At 37.5% G+C, this 15733-nt stretch overlaps 1 protein-coding gene across 3 annotated transcripts in view; it reads right to left on the bottom strand.

Moving 5' to 3' along the window:
* Nucleotides 1-3245: 3245 nt before the first annotated feature.
* The window catches only part of LOC117105291 (neuronal acetylcholine receptor subunit alpha-6-like), a 25335-nt gene continuing 12847 nt past the window's right edge, over nt 3246-15733 (bottom strand). For 2 of the 3 annotated variants that reach the window (XM_033246405.1, XM_033246404.1), the window contains exons 2-7: nt 10049-10188; nt 8908-8952; nt 7594-7703; nt 6359-7192; nt 5721-5904; nt 3246-4774 (exon numbers count right to left, since the gene is read on the bottom strand). In XM_033246405.1, the coding sequence (XP_033102296.1) occupies nt 4565-4774; nt 5721-5904; nt 6359-7192; nt 7594-7703; nt 8908-8952; nt 10049-10144 (1479 nt within the window). In that variant the 5' untranslated portion in view covers nt 10145-10188 and the 3' untranslated portion in view covers nt 3246-4564. Of the gene's footprint in view, nt 4775-5720; nt 5905-6358; nt 7193-7593; nt 7704-8907; nt 8953-10048; nt 10189-10291; nt 10309-15733 lie in introns of those variants that run through there. The other variant, XM_033246406.1, reaches the window with a different exon arrangement.

Here is a 15733-nt window from a genome sequence, read left to right as displayed (position 1 = left end):
CGGTGTTGTAGTTAAAAACCCCCTAAAATAAACAAATTTTGCGAATTAGCGCCCTGATCATCGAGCCCTCCCCCCACATCACATTCGCGCCCCCATCAGCCCCCCATTTTAAGACTTCTAGATACGCTACAGAACGATACAGATACAAACATTGGCCTTTATCCTCGAAAAGAGCTTCACAATAAGACCCGACTACAAATCGTAACGTCCTAGTCGATTCTTGAACGGTTCTACGACACAAAAGGTAGGAACATTTTCGCTTAGCCAAAGGTACAGCTACTATGACCATGTGGCTTATTAAAATGAGAGCAATAATAAGGATGGTAATAATGACGCTGCTAATAATGATGATGACGGTGCAGATATTGATAATAATGATGATCGTGCAGGATGATGAGAATGATTATGTGGTTGATTATTATAAAATAAAAACAAGGACAAAGATGAATTACGATGATTATGATGATGGCAAGGATACTTTAGCATATGGTTAAGATCCATCAACCCATGATATACTAGTACTGACAGACTGACTGACTGGCTGACCGACCGACTGACTGACTGACTATAACAAACGACCGACTGGCCTGTCTGCTAGTCAGTTATTCAGGTCGGTGGGTCAGCCTGTCAGCCAACCAGTCAGCTAGTCAGTCAGTCAGTCAATTAATTTGTCAGTCAATAAATCTGATATAAAAAGGGCTAAACAGCGGTGGTGTTGAGTAGTACGTCTCTTTTACTGCCGCTACTACTAATAATAATTATTAATTGTTGGTCCTCATTCTAATAGGAAATCGGAAATTCGGGCTGGGCCGCTGGGGGACCCGCGGCAGCCACAGTGCAGCGCCACCCAAATTAACTACAACATAACGGACACATAGGGATACAAACACTGTCCTTAACCCGCCTAACTCTAAATATGGGGGTTATTCGAGAAGCCAAGCGCTCAGACTTCAATTAAAACCCGACGCTGCCGAGTTTAAACCGGGGTTTTCAGCGCAAGAAGCACAATACCTCTCAGTCAGCTGCTCAGTTAACAAGCAAGCGTTATTTACATAATAATTATTGTAGGCCTATTCTTCATTACACAGCCTTCAAAATGCTACTTTCAGTAATAGGTGAGATATTATGTAAAATAGGCCTAATTACAGTGGTGGCGCCAGGACCTGCCCGACGGAGGGGCTAAATGCCCCGACCGGGGGGGGGCCTAGTGGAGCGAATCGAGTCTCACTTGGCTGGGGGCCTGGGGGCCGCCTAGGGCCCCCGGTGGGGGTCCAGGGGGCGAAGGCCCCTGGAAGCCACGGGTATTTGATGAATTATGGCGATTTTTTATTACTTATTTGATAGGCATCGAGTTACTATAATATGACTTCATGTAGGCTATGCTTTCTAAAGTTGAAATCAGCTTCCAAAAACAAAACATTTTTTATAAAGCAAGAAACAAAGAGTATGCAATGTAACCATCTAATTTATTTTTGAAATCCTCATTCTTGAAAGTGAAATTCTATATTTTGGAAATTTTTGCATTAAATCTGTCAACCACGCTGTCATGGTCGAGGTTGCTTCACCGATCACGATGTATTCCAACCATCATGAGGCTATCTAAATGAGCATTTGTCATAACAGAACGCAAGTTATTTTTAATTAGTCTCATTGAATTATTATTATTATTATTATTATTATTAATATCATTATTATTATTATTATTATTATTATAATTGTTGTTGTGATAAAAAGCTAACACAAACAATATGGTGGCTAAACGAATATTACATGTAAATATTTTTTTTTATTTGTTTGTTCCCCGACAAAATATATCGTCTTCCCCGACGTGGGGGGGGGGCTATAGTCCACCAGGGCCATAATGTCTGTCTCTTATACACATCTAGATGTGTATAAGAGACAGGCCTAATTATAACCAACACGGCCGAGATGACTTGTGAATTGAAGCCGAAAGTGTTTAGTGTTATCGTGACAAATATGAAATGATATAGCGTCCTCAATGTCATTCTTGTCATTGATGGCGCAATCGGTAGAAGTTCATAGACCGTAGTTTTTTCAGTGTCGGCGGATGAGAATAAAACCTCAATAATCATCTAATTGTGATTAAATATAGAGAATTGCGCTAAACCTTGCATCTTTTTTTTAGGATTTCTTATATCAAGTAACGACAATGCGTTCGTAATATCCCAATGTAGACCATATTTAGTATACTTTGAAATTTTATCGGAGTATATTAATGGCATGTGCGAAGTAATGACATGTAGTTAAGTTTAGTTTTCTAGGGCTCCAGACTTTCATCATAGCGACTTTGATGCTTTTGGGGGCCCAAGGCACTTGTCTGAATAAATAAATGTAATAAAACCTATTCCTTAATACAGTCTAAAGGGTACACAATGAGGAACCATGATATTCTAGTAATGTGATATTAATGATACGATGTCACTAGTTCTTGCATATTTTTAATAGGTCCTATGATGACACCATGTAAATTTAATTTAGTTTTTTTACTTCAGTATCTTTATAATTAAGCAATCGTTGTAGGGTTTCTAAAGTAATTTCAATGTGGCTAGAACACTTCAATTACTAAGAAAAGATGCAGATCGTGGGCCCAAAGTGTTAGGGTTTCTTACTGTAGACTTACACCACAATAGTGAACGATCTGTCTTCATTAAGTGCTGCTGGGAAGGCTGCAACGTTTGACTGGTAAACTCTGGTTTGTAGCCGTTTGTTCCATTCGTACTGGAGTTGTTTGCTATTTGCACATGGCAGCACAACTGGCATGTGGACAATAGGCCTATGAATATCTATAAAAAGCGCTTGGTAACCTAAAGGAAAGGCGCTTTTCTCTAAATTAAAACTAATACCTAATTCTAATAATAACATATTTACTCATGATTAAAGTTTATGTAAGCCCTTTGTCTGCGTCCGTGGTTATAGCCACTTTGTAAATTTGCCATGTGTAATTCCATCGAAGCTTAAGGTCAGGTCCTTGATGAGAATATGTAATCAACAAAATGGATCATTTCGCTCGCAACCCTTACAAACAGCTGAAGAAACCGATTGTGATTCTTAAGAATCAACTTTGTACTTAATACGGTAATTGATAAAATTAATTTAAGCAATTGTGTGTAATCATCTTTCCCCTCCCTCTCTCCCCTACGCAAGTGATTTATTATGGCATAATATAAATAGAAAACGTAGGAATCGTATTTACACTTGAATATACTGTAAATGTGCTAAATATATTTTCAATAGACAGCACGGGTATAAACACACACTTTATTTAAATAATGTATACATATGCACGCAATTATATAACATAACAATTTTAAGACATGCTACAAAACAATTAAACATGAATTGATTTTTTTTGCTTAATGCATTAGTTAATAACAACATCCGGATATCCGCGTATACAAAATCAACCAGTACCTCACCAATTTGTTTTCATCATACTGTAGTTAAAATAAATACTGCTATGTGATTGGTCAATTATGATATCTGGACCGTGAGACTAAATGCACTTGTATTTCATACCTTAGGGGACATATTTAACAGCTTAAATCAACTTATTCTATATAATGGTTGTAAAAACAAATTTACAGTCAAATAATGGTTTACCGTAACACGCAGCAGATCGAAATATTAGATCAGTTACTGGCGAGGGGCAAGATTAACACAGAAATACAGGAAAAGGGGTAATTCTAGTTCAGATTTACTGCCATCTGTACACCATTTCATAACATGAAAGGCCACCAGGGCCATAATGTAGACCTGGTACTGTTTTATAAATCGAAATTGTTTTGGAAGACTGAAATAACGGCTCAGTTTCACACAAATTATTTACATTAGCCTAGGCCTATCTGGCACAACATTGTTTACATCAAAAGTAATTTACGTTTTTTGTGCAGCTAGCAATAGAGCACAAGATGAACGTACTTGTATCAAAACCCTTTCGTATAAAACAAAAATACAGTGGCCTACTACTGTAGAACAGCTATATGTGTTTTATATAAAACGAGATAAGTAGGCCTATATTTTTACAAAGCTATGTACATTACTATTCCTGTTTATTAATTCCACAACCATTTTCATACATCAAAATCTTCGAATAGCACATTCATGTATGTATGTTTTCATACTACGTCGGTCACTCTATGTGACGTCAACACCTGTCTTCGATTAGCACATTCATGTATGTGTGTTTTAATATTACGTCGGTCACTTGTGATGTCAGCACTTGTGATGTCAAAGTGTTGGAATTATAGTGAGAAAAACCCTGTTTTTTTTTTTAAGTGAACACTTATGTACTCGGGTTACTCGTCCTCTGTTAACTACAAAGTCAAAACTCTAAACGACAGATAGTTACGCCTGTTTTCATAAAATCGCTACAGTGTCTTGCTACAATATGAGCTTTCAAAGGAATCGCTGTGTACGTTCCCAGATACCACCGATCAATAAGCTGTCGGCTATAGCTAGCGATTTTATGGGAACCAGGCTTTATGTGTTCGCGTTATAATATCATGTAAAAGGTTAGGGCATCTCAATTAAATGTGTCCATTTTCTAAACGCCTTGAAAGTCTTCTTTTGTGAATATTTTAGATTCCAATATTGTCGGTTCTTCATACACGGATGTATCATGGGCGTCGGAATCTTCCCAAAATACCCTCGGTTTAAGTATTATGATCGCAGTACCGATATTGACAGCTATGGTGAAGACCCAGAGAAGCAGACGATCAATAACCAAACCTACAAATCGCCAATCTTCCTCAGACTGTGGGGAAGGGAAGAATAAGAGATATATTATTTAATAGAACTAAAAACAAAAAACAAAAAAATGCAGTTCGCCTAATTCAACACCCCTGTAATTTGAGACCACCTTCTCAAAGTAGGCCTACCAAGTGACCATATTTAACCTTTCAACACAAATCAAATTCTACAACTGGAGAGCAAACCCCGAGACCAATCCATAAGTTCAGGTCCCAAATGTGGTTTCGAATTAAGGGTATCTGTATGCAATCGTACAGTAAGGGTATAATTGTATCATCATCATCATCGTCATCCTCATCATTATCATTCTTTCTCATCATCATCATTATCATAATCCATCATTATTATCATCATTATCGTATTAATATCATATATGTATCTTCACCACCAACAAAACTACAACCACCACCACCACCATCATCATCATCATCATCATCATCATCATCATCATCATCATCATCATCATCATCATTATCACCATCTTCTTCATCATCCTCATAATTATCGTTGTCATTACAAATAATCATAATTCATCATACCCATCATAAAATTATATCATATTTTCAATCGTTTGTGCTTGTTCCTTGTTGTTTATTTTGTAAATTTTAATGTTTTGCGAATCAAATGAAATTGAAATCGTTATCCTGATCATTCTCATTATCTCTATTAGTTTCAACATCATCATCATTACCATCTTAGTATTTTATTATTAATATTTTTAACGTTATTTCAATTTTATCACCGCATCATCATCATCATCATCATCATCATCATCATCATCATCATCATCATCATTATCATCATCATCATCATCATCCTCATCATCATTTAAAACAAATTATATTAATAACAGTATGAGCATGCGTACTGTATAAACAAATTGTTCATAGCCATAAAATATATCTCTATATTTATTGGGAAATGTAACTAATTGAAAATAATCGACTAACTTGATCGACATCATCAGCTATCTTTATGTTTTCTTTAATAAAATCAATTGCATCCAACAGCTCTTTCCACTTTCTGCTTCGAGGCCTCCAGTTATCCTTAAAGACATGCGTATTCGAGTCTTGTTGCCGGGTTTCTTTCTCGTCCTCCGTTGGGGGCGTCAACGTAGTATGATGAATCGTGTATCTAACGAATTTAATGACAGAATAATTATACAGCAAGTAGGCCTGCACTCATAAGTACAGATGAGAGTATAATACAGTAACGTGTGGTAGGTGTTGAGCATGGAGTTGAGTCTTGAGAAGGGGTACGACGCCAAATCAATATTGTATACGGTTAAGCAAACAAGCAAACAATTACAAAACTTGGCAAACAGGAAAATCAAAAGTAAAGTTGTCGTTGTAGCGTTATCGCAAGACGGTTAGAGTTTATTGTATAATGACTGACTAATATATAATATTATATATATATATATATATAATATTATACACACATGGCACACAAAACAGGTAAGTCACCGTCGGTATTTACAGTATTAAGTTCCGTGTTGGTCCTGTCTCTTATACACATCTAGATGTGTATAAGAGACAGTATATATTCAGCTTCTGTGTTCTAGATGTTGTTTGTCTATACGCCTTACCTATTATATGATTTTCTGCTAAATGACATGTCGTCTGGACTCGGTAACAAGTAGGTCCGCTGTTGCTTCTTCTTTATATTTTCCCTTTTCTGTTGGAAATTCTTCTTTTTCATGTGCTTCCTCTTTATACTATCAGGTCTTTTCATGCAGAGTAGCCGAGGAAGAAATTCCAAGAAAACAACTCGAATCCAGATTGGCATTTCATGCGTTGTGATTGTTCGAAAATGGATGTTGATGGTGACCACCGTGGCTATAATTGAGATACTGACCATTGCCATTGTAAAAATCATGTACTTGGCGATCAGAGGTATCGTCTGTGACGTCGGCGGAATGATATCTGGTATTAGTAATAAGAACACAATCAACGCAAGTAGCACAGAAATACAGAGAGTTATCTTCTCCTGGGCGTCGGAGGGAAGATAAAAGATGAGGATACTCATGAAAGAAATGAGAATACATGGTAACACAAGAGTAATAATGTAAAACAATGGATTTCGATGAAGGGTTATTTTGAATGTTAGGTCGATATAGATCTCCACGCAACACGGGTATTTTAAAGCATTCTTCACGACTTTCGTTTCGACGATGTCCCATTCCCCGTTAGGCCGGTACTCCCGATGCTCGATGCGGTTCGAAATCGCCTCTAGATCAATCACATCGCCGCTATACGTCCAGCTACCGAATTTCAAGATGCATAGCTGTTCGTCGAACGGGAAGAACTCAATGTCAATGCTGCAAGAGGATCTGAAAATGGCGGGAGGACTCCAGACGACTGTTCCATTGTAGTGGATGGTAGCAAAGTTTAAAACCTGCACGTCATAGTCACCTTCCGCACTGCATCAATACATGAAACAAAGTAGTAAGAATTATTTAGCTATGATCTCACTATCAACACTTCTTGTGACAAATATTTGTGCATTTCAAAATATAGGCATGATCACAGGTAGTGTACTTATGACATCTCGTGGTAATGACTAACTAGAACTACATTACATGTAAATTGTAAAGGTTTTGTATTATATACATATATCTTCGGTGTAGGTATTAATTTGAGCTAATTATTATTTTTTTATACAATATATTTTATTTATGATTATAATAGCCTAATGCTTATTTTATAAAAACCTGTGTTTAACTAAAAATGTTTATAAGCTTACTAAAATACAATTATTATTTTCGTTGTACAGGTAGTTAAATAATATGTACAAATGCAAATTCATCGATAGGGAACTTACGTATTGTATAAGACAATGTCAGGTTTCCATATACTCGCTATAGGCATTTGTATCTGCTTCAGCCCTTCGAATTTTTCTGGATTCCAGGCCAACTTGTGGTCAACCCACCGCTGAGAAATAAATAAGGACAATGTTTTGACATCCGCATGGCTTTTAATTAGCAACAGTATCGGACCAGCTATTATATACACAAGAAAGTTGGTATATAGTCTTTGACATCGTTGTCATTATCACCCGGCGGTAGGCCTATTGACAATATGCATAGGCCTACACTAAGAACAGGACTTACATGACATTGACGATAGTTACTAGACTCGCAATTCCATATAAACGAGCACTTAACCGTATTGCTAATTAAATTGTGTAGCCGTAATTTTGAATTCCAGGCCAGTCCAGGCCGCATCTGAACTGAACACCAGACTTTTTCCAATTTAGACACTGTGATAACATAGTAGGCCTTACTGATATTTTCATGAACGTTTTTAAAATTAAAATTCTGAATAAAGTTATAGATCGAATTAACATGGAATACCGGTACCATTAATATTCATGTCAAATAATAATACAATAATTAATATTGATGTTAGCTTGGGTCGACATCATTTTCTAATTTTTTTTTTGTCTTTTCTGGTCTTTGTTATACATACACAATAAAAAAGCAAAATGAAATTAACGATTGAAGAAAGCTAGCCAATACCCGAAAGGCATTAGGCCTGTTGTAAAGCTCTCCAAGATGTTGCAGACAAAGGGAATTCCAAATAAAAAAATATTAACATTAGCCTATATGGATTTGGATTTCTTCGGTGTGCAACACTCCAAGGATAACCCACGAAAGTCAAAACCTATTTCCAGTGAGGTCCTCCTGGTGGTGATTGGGCAGTACCCCAGGAGGCCTAACTGCTTTCTTTAAATGGCCTGAATTTTTCACGGTACCAACGGCTAAGTGTCTCATCCGAAAGACAGTGCGCTATTGAAACTTGCATTTCAGCCCTCTATAGCTGCAAAACAAGGAGAGCAGCGATGAGAATTGAATCGACGACCAAAAGATCTCCACAGTTTCAGCGCACATTCAGTTACATTAAAAAAATATCAAACACTCAATATAAAAAAAAAATATATATATTTACTACCAAGAACAAAAATGGTCACTTTAAGTAAATAAAATTTAAGTTTTCCATCAGTGATTTCTTTTTACAATTTATCCGAGTTTCGGGGATAAATTGCTAAAGAATTCACTTTTGAAATTCTTTTTTGTTTATCGGTGATTTCTTTTGGCAATTTATGTTTTCGTTTGACCTTTAAACTCAAACTCACCTCCTTCACCCATACACTCGTAATCATAATCTGGTTCTTTTCATCCTGTAAATAACATGTATTGCTATTAATCTTATATCATTTCATACAATGAAAAATGCAATATCATTAATCCACATGACCGTATATAAATTCAACAATAAGTTCTAATTATAACAATACGGGATTTAGGGCAAATTATGATTGTTATGAGATATAATATGTCGACGTGATGTAGGTCTGCCATAGGTCAATGCAGTAGAAAATTATACTTCCAAGACATAGAGGAACGTAACGTTATATAGACGTAACGTAATTCAGCGTAACCACCACCACCCTACTGAAAACTTAACGCTATAAGTTACTGGTGTTGATGTGTGATGTGACGGTGACACCGACCGTACCACTGGTGGGTAGCATTTCTTGTGCGTCAATATGTTCTGTCTTCACAATTGTTTTTGTAGCAAATATCTGTGATTTGCTCATTATGAGCTCGATGATGTCACATATACACACGTAGCACACTATATTTGTGACACATTATAGTTCACACACATCACAGTGTGGACAGAGATTTAGAAAGATCAACATTATGAGTCATATAATAGTAGATGAAGCCGTGTTGGTCTGGTAGTAGATGTATGAAAATACAAACACTGGTACAAAAATCAGAGGATCCACTAATTAGTCTTAAATAAAACAAAAAGACAGTAACTCCGAAAAGAGACAAAGACTGTTTTATATTTGTTGTTATGCCATGGCCAAATGAATTTCCTGTTGGTATATTGAACTATTTTTGAATTTGAATTTGAATTTGAGCACTTTATAGAATAACTTCATTTATTTATTTATTACACAGGCTTTCACCAGCGGCCATGCTGGCTCATCCGGTGTAGTCTATGATGGCTTCATCCGGTTAACTACTACGGATGAAACCAGCATAGACAGCTGGCGAAAGCTTGTGTAATAAATAAATGAAGTCAGTCTATAAAGTGCTACCTGTGTTTTTATTATGAATCATGACGCATTACACGGCAAATAAAATATTTCATTGAATTTGTATTTCCATTCAAGAATGTGATGTATCTAACACCTTTCCCCACAAAAATTACTCTTTTAATTACTAATCTATATTTATAATTACAACGTAGCTGGCACTTACTATATCGACCAACTGTGAAAGATGGAGGCCAAGATACACCGTTAGAGTGTCATTGTTGTTAACAACGGGTCTGACCAATCGGTTGTAATTGGTCATTAATTCCTTATATAGTTTTTCCTGGCTCTCCGAGCAATTACAAACTGAAAAACAAAAACCAAACACAATTTAGATCGTAAAATAGGCCTAATTCATAGAATTATTGCATCACTCATATTTTGAAAGAGATGTTAAAACGGTTGGTACCATTGTGCAAATATCCTCCTTTGGCACCGTATAGGCCTGAGAAATACGGATAATTGTATTGTGTCCCTGTGTGCTTACCTATAGCGTGTTGAATGTTTGTTCAGAAGGGGAAAACACTTGTGACTAAACTCATTGTAATGACAGCCGTGAACCAACGAATGAAAATAGCGCCTTCGGCATTATGATGTCCTTTTAGAAAAATCGATTTGTTAGATCTGCTATAGCCTTTCGTTAAGTAACGAATGTTATCACTTAATTAATATTAATAATATTACAATGGTACAACAGAGTGTAATCCATGAGATAGATTCTTTATAATTATTAAAATAAGATAATGCTTATAGTTTTATTTATTATTCCATATACAAATTCATTCATTTTGTTTGGATGGTAATGTTTGTTCTTTGATAACCTTAAATCAAGGAGGTATTGAATAGACTACAGTTATTTTAATACCGCTTTGCTTAAATGTAGCTAAGGATCGTATACAGAATGCCCTAAATGCCTTTAAAATCTACCATGACTTCCTTGGCTCATGTTTAAGTGCTTACACTCATGTCTTAGGCAAGCTCTGAAGAAATTTTATGTATGCTTGTAGAACTGATTTTTCAAAGACACAGAAAGCATATTAAAAAAAAAGTGTGGGGGGGGGGGGGGGTGAAGGTCGTAACCACTCAGGTCGTAACCATTTGTTCTTTGATAACCTTAAATCAAGGAGGTATTGAATAGACTACAGTTATTTTAATACCGCTTTGCTTAAATGTAGCTAAGGATCGTATACAGAATGCCCTAAATGCCTTTAAAATCTACCATGACTTCCTTGGCTCATGTTTAAGTGCTTACACTCATGTCTTAGGCAAGCTCTGAAGAAATTTTATGTATGCTTGTAGAACTGATTTTTCAAAGACACAGAAAGCATATTAAAAAAAAAGTGTGGGGGGGGGGGGGTGAAGGTCGTAACCATTTTTTTTTTCAACTTTTTTTTGTCGAATCCTCGGCTTAGGTTTTTGATTAACCATTGAGCTCAATGTAGTTGTAAACTGTTCTATTCTATTATTCACTGGCTTGTTAAGGTGATATGCTACACAGCTCCGTAAATAAAAGTAGTAGAGAGGTACGGAATGCAAAAAATGAGTTTGAAATAGGGCGCCATATGACTGGTACACTCAACGAACATACCTGGTACATCCGATACACCGATTTAATTATCTTTTGTTTTTAATCTCATCAAACGTCGAGTGATTCACAATTGTAGCGTGTATGTTTATTCACATTTGTATTTTAAACCAATTCAATTTATGGGGTGATTATAGCACGAGGAGCTGTTTCAGTTAATAGATATTACTACTCATTGTATAGCAATAATGAATGATTTTGTATTTGCTAATGAAAGACATTATTAATCAAGGCCTACTTAACAGCAAATCTCCCTTATAGTCTAAAATTAAAATGAAATAATCACTTAAAGAGATTTCGTCTGTGATTAAAACCTGAAAAAATCTAAAAAAATAAATTTAAAAACCAAATTGCTGATTTAAAGGGGATCAAGTTTATTAACTGCTGATGAAACAGATAGAAACGATTCATTTTTCAATAGGCCTAATCCATCTCTTTCATTGGATAAAATACCTGGATTACTTTATTAGTTCAAATATTTGATTAATTGTGAAATTCAATATTATTTAGCCGATTTGTACCCTTAAAATATTTTGGCAATAACGTGATTTTACTAGGCCTACTACTATTATTTACTATTATTTTTTACTGTTAATTGTTTTTACATTTAGGTTATACTTACATGTTCAAATAACGTTTGGTTTCTATTATATATACTGATTTGCAAATCAGTATACTCTATACATGCTACGACTATAATTATTAGTTCATATATTTGAGCACTGTTTCTATGATTCACCTAGTTGTTTTACTGTTATGTTTACAGTGATATGACGGTAGAAAATATTATTTATGATTATTTTTACTGTACTATGCATTCCACTGCGACTGGCTAGAGTTACCATGAGTCAGTCGATGAGATGTAGGAGAAGAAAACATACTCACTACCCACAAATACATTCTTACTCCTCTCATACATGTAGCCTTAAATCTAATAACGGAGGTGATAAAATGACAATACATACAGTTATTATCCAACATTAAAGCGACAAATTGACATTGGCTTGTTTTCATCCAATCAAAACTAGACTACTAAATATGTGACGAAATCGGAATATTATAAGAAATAACAACCCAATCGATTGATTGCAAGTCTATAGTGATAGCAGGGAACAGTGAATTTAATTTCACTGTTCCCTGGTAATAAATACATTTACGGCCCTATTTCACCCAGAGGTATATCAATACTGTTATGCTGGCGACCCGGCAACTTGATAGACTTTCAATCAATATACATGTTCTTGAGATATATCAAGTCTAAGAACAGTGTCATTTAGTCTTTTTAGAAACAACACTTCTGGATTTCAACTAAAGTAGATATGAATTGCCTTTAGGCCTTCATTTCAAAGAGCTGCGGTTCGTTATTTTAGTATTTTGGGTCAGTGTTGAGCAGATACAATACATTACTTAAAAACAACAGAATTAGGTAGAAACAAGAGGTTAAAAACTTCTTGGACAGGCCAACTAAAGTCGGGCACTCACTGCGTCATCCGACGGTTGCACGACAAGTCCAACTCTGCTCCTTGTGATGGTTAGATGACCCGACGCCGTCTGCTGATAGTAGTCTGAGCGGATCGTCATTAAAAACGATCCGTTGCGCGCGCGTCGTAGCGTTCACGTCAGCCGACGACGCGTCGGGCGTAGTGAGTGCCCGCCTTAAACGTATGAGCACTGAAATCCATCGGTTTTGAAAATATCTTAAAATTAGATAACCATACAAATCATTTTTTTGTTTGTTTTATTTATTACGTGGCCAATTATTCGAAATATACACTATTTAGATGAAGATGAAGTCCACTGTGTTGACTGTGGACGAAAGCTTGAGCTAATAAATGTAACAATATTTAAACTGCTGTTGTTTGTCATGCATTCACATCGGATCCGAACCAAAATTTTGACTGCATTTCCAATTGCGCTGAACGCCAGCGTCCTATTCTTACACACTTAACTGATTTTCTGATCGGTTCAGTAAGCTTTCCGAACCGGAAATTCGGATTCGGTGTGAATGCGCCTTAATATGGCTAGACACTTTATTTACCTAGACAATGACGGTCTTCTGTAGAAGTAGGCCTGGTTTTGTGTAATAGTAAAATCGGTCTGTATAATATAGCCTAGTAATTTTGAGCGTTCGTTACGTCCAAAAATGGGGCCTATAAATTCGTGTAATTGTAAAATAATAGGCCTATATATAATAATTAATACGTACAAAAAATAAGCATGAAAATTATTAAAGCAAGAGTATTTTATTAAAGAAAATATGCCCGTGTTTATACCAAAAATGCAAGTGTCTGTGTACGAAATCAATATACTTTGGAAGAAATTTCCCTTCGGCTATAATTATGCATTTAAATTGCGGTAAATATGATAATGTCAATTAGCTACAATACGCTGTCATAGAAATAGACTGTTGTTACCAACATAAAAGGAAAACATTATAAACCTTAACGTTTTTTTTTGTCAGTAAAGAAATTCGTGTGTGTTGACGTCGTTTCAAAAAATCATTAATCGTACACATTGTGTTACCTAGCACTGAAAATATATAATAGGTGCTCACGGGGGTTTTCGTTCTCTTCGGAGTTGCCGACGAGGACGTCTTCGCTAACGTCGTCGTCCACTTCCTCTTCGGATTCGCACGCAGAACTTCCGGAACATGCGTCTTCGACGACGTTGTAGCTGGGACTGACGTTACGGCGACCGGGAGGTTCCCGACGTTGTCGTTGAGACCCTTCGCGTCTGCAATCGTTCAGTAATCGGCGCAATTTGCTTACCTCGACACTTCGGCCGTAATTTACTGTTTCTATTTCGTTCGTCAGATAAGATATATGTCGAATTAATTCTTTGTTCATTTGCGCACAATCGGCCGCCGTCATCCTTTCCTTTTCCAACGAACGTTCCACTTCATCGAGGCGTCGTGTGAGAAGTTCTCGACATTCCTCGTGCGATCGTCCGTCTTCCGAGTTCTCGACGATACGAGTCACTTCGGAATACGCCTCCGCCACTTTGTTATTGGCAAAGTTGAGTTGTCTTTTGATCTCGTCCAGCTCCATCTTCGTTTTCGTCAAATCTGATCTCAATTCGTCCGCTTCCTTGTTCTTCGAAAACACTGATTCTTCGAGGTGGACAACCTTTTTCATCGATTCGTCGTACAAATTCGACAGACTTTTGTCCGTATACACATCTAGATGTGTATAAGAGACAGGATATCACCCTCGAATGCTCGCTCGTCCAAGGGAACAGCACGTGTCGCGCGAGCACGGCGTCGAATCGTTGGATTCACCCGACTTCTCCCTCTTTTCGTCGCTCAGAAGTCGTTCGAGTTGTCGGATCTCCTGTCGATGTCTTTCCAGCTCCCGCTTCAACGAATCCGTTTCTTTCGAATCCGTTACATTCTTGTCAACGTTCGAAAGTTGGGACTCTGCCGATCTGCCGAACGTCGTTCGGCCGTCGCTTGCCACGACCTCTTCTCGGCTTGCCACCTATGAAGGTCCTCCTTCGACCGACGTTCGGAATCGGTCGCGAGCTTCAGTTTCTCCGAGAGGGACGCGCACTCGTCAAGAGCCTCTTCCGCTTCGGCCGATCGCGAAATCTTATCGGATTCCAGTTTAGCTATCCGATCGAGATGCTTCTCTTCCCGTTCCTTTAGGGCCGCATGCAACTTACCTGTGTCTCTTCTCAGTTTCGATTCCTTTTCTTTGAGAAATGATATCTGCGTTCGAAGATTTTCGATCTCGTCCGAGTGGCTCGCCTTCGCCGATTTCTCCCTCTCGAGATCGTCTCGAAGCGATCCCAGTTCCTTGACGTGGGATTCGTGAGATTCGTCTCGTGCCTTCTTCAATTCTTCGACCCTTTGCTTCCACTGCGGGATCTCCTTCTCGATGTTTTCGTGGTTCGCCTTCAGCCTAATCTCGGCTTCCTTGGCGGCCGCCAGATCGCGGGACGTCCGTCGCAGTTCGTCTTTCGTCTTTTCTAGAAGGATGGAAAGTTCGGCACTCCGGTCGTCCGCGCATTCTTTGCGCGCTTTCGAGAGGTCCGTTTGCAATGCGGCTATCTCGTCTTTGAGAGCGATCGCCTCGCGTCCCTTGTTAGCGAGCTGCACCCCCAACCCTTTTATTTTTCCGTCCGTCACGTTCCTTCCCTTCTTTGAGGACGGCGATCTCGTCTTCGAGACCGGCCGCCTCTCGAATCTTCTTCGCGATCGTAGCGTCCAACTCTTTCATCTTCTTCACGTTTCTTTCAATCTCTTCTTTGTAGGCCGTCATTTGATCC

Source organism: Anneissia japonica, unplaced genomic scaffold (genome assembly GCF_011630105.1).
Source record: "Anneissia japonica isolate Jap-2015-1 unplaced genomic scaffold, ASM1163010v1 scaffold287726_len2788222_cov184, whole genome shotgun sequence".
Lineage (NCBI taxonomy): Eukaryota > Metazoa > Echinodermata > Crinoidea > Comatulida > Comatulidae > Anneissia > Anneissia japonica.
The sequence above is the reverse complement of the archived record's forward strand: the minus strand, read 5'-3'. Positions and strand labels throughout refer to the sequence as shown.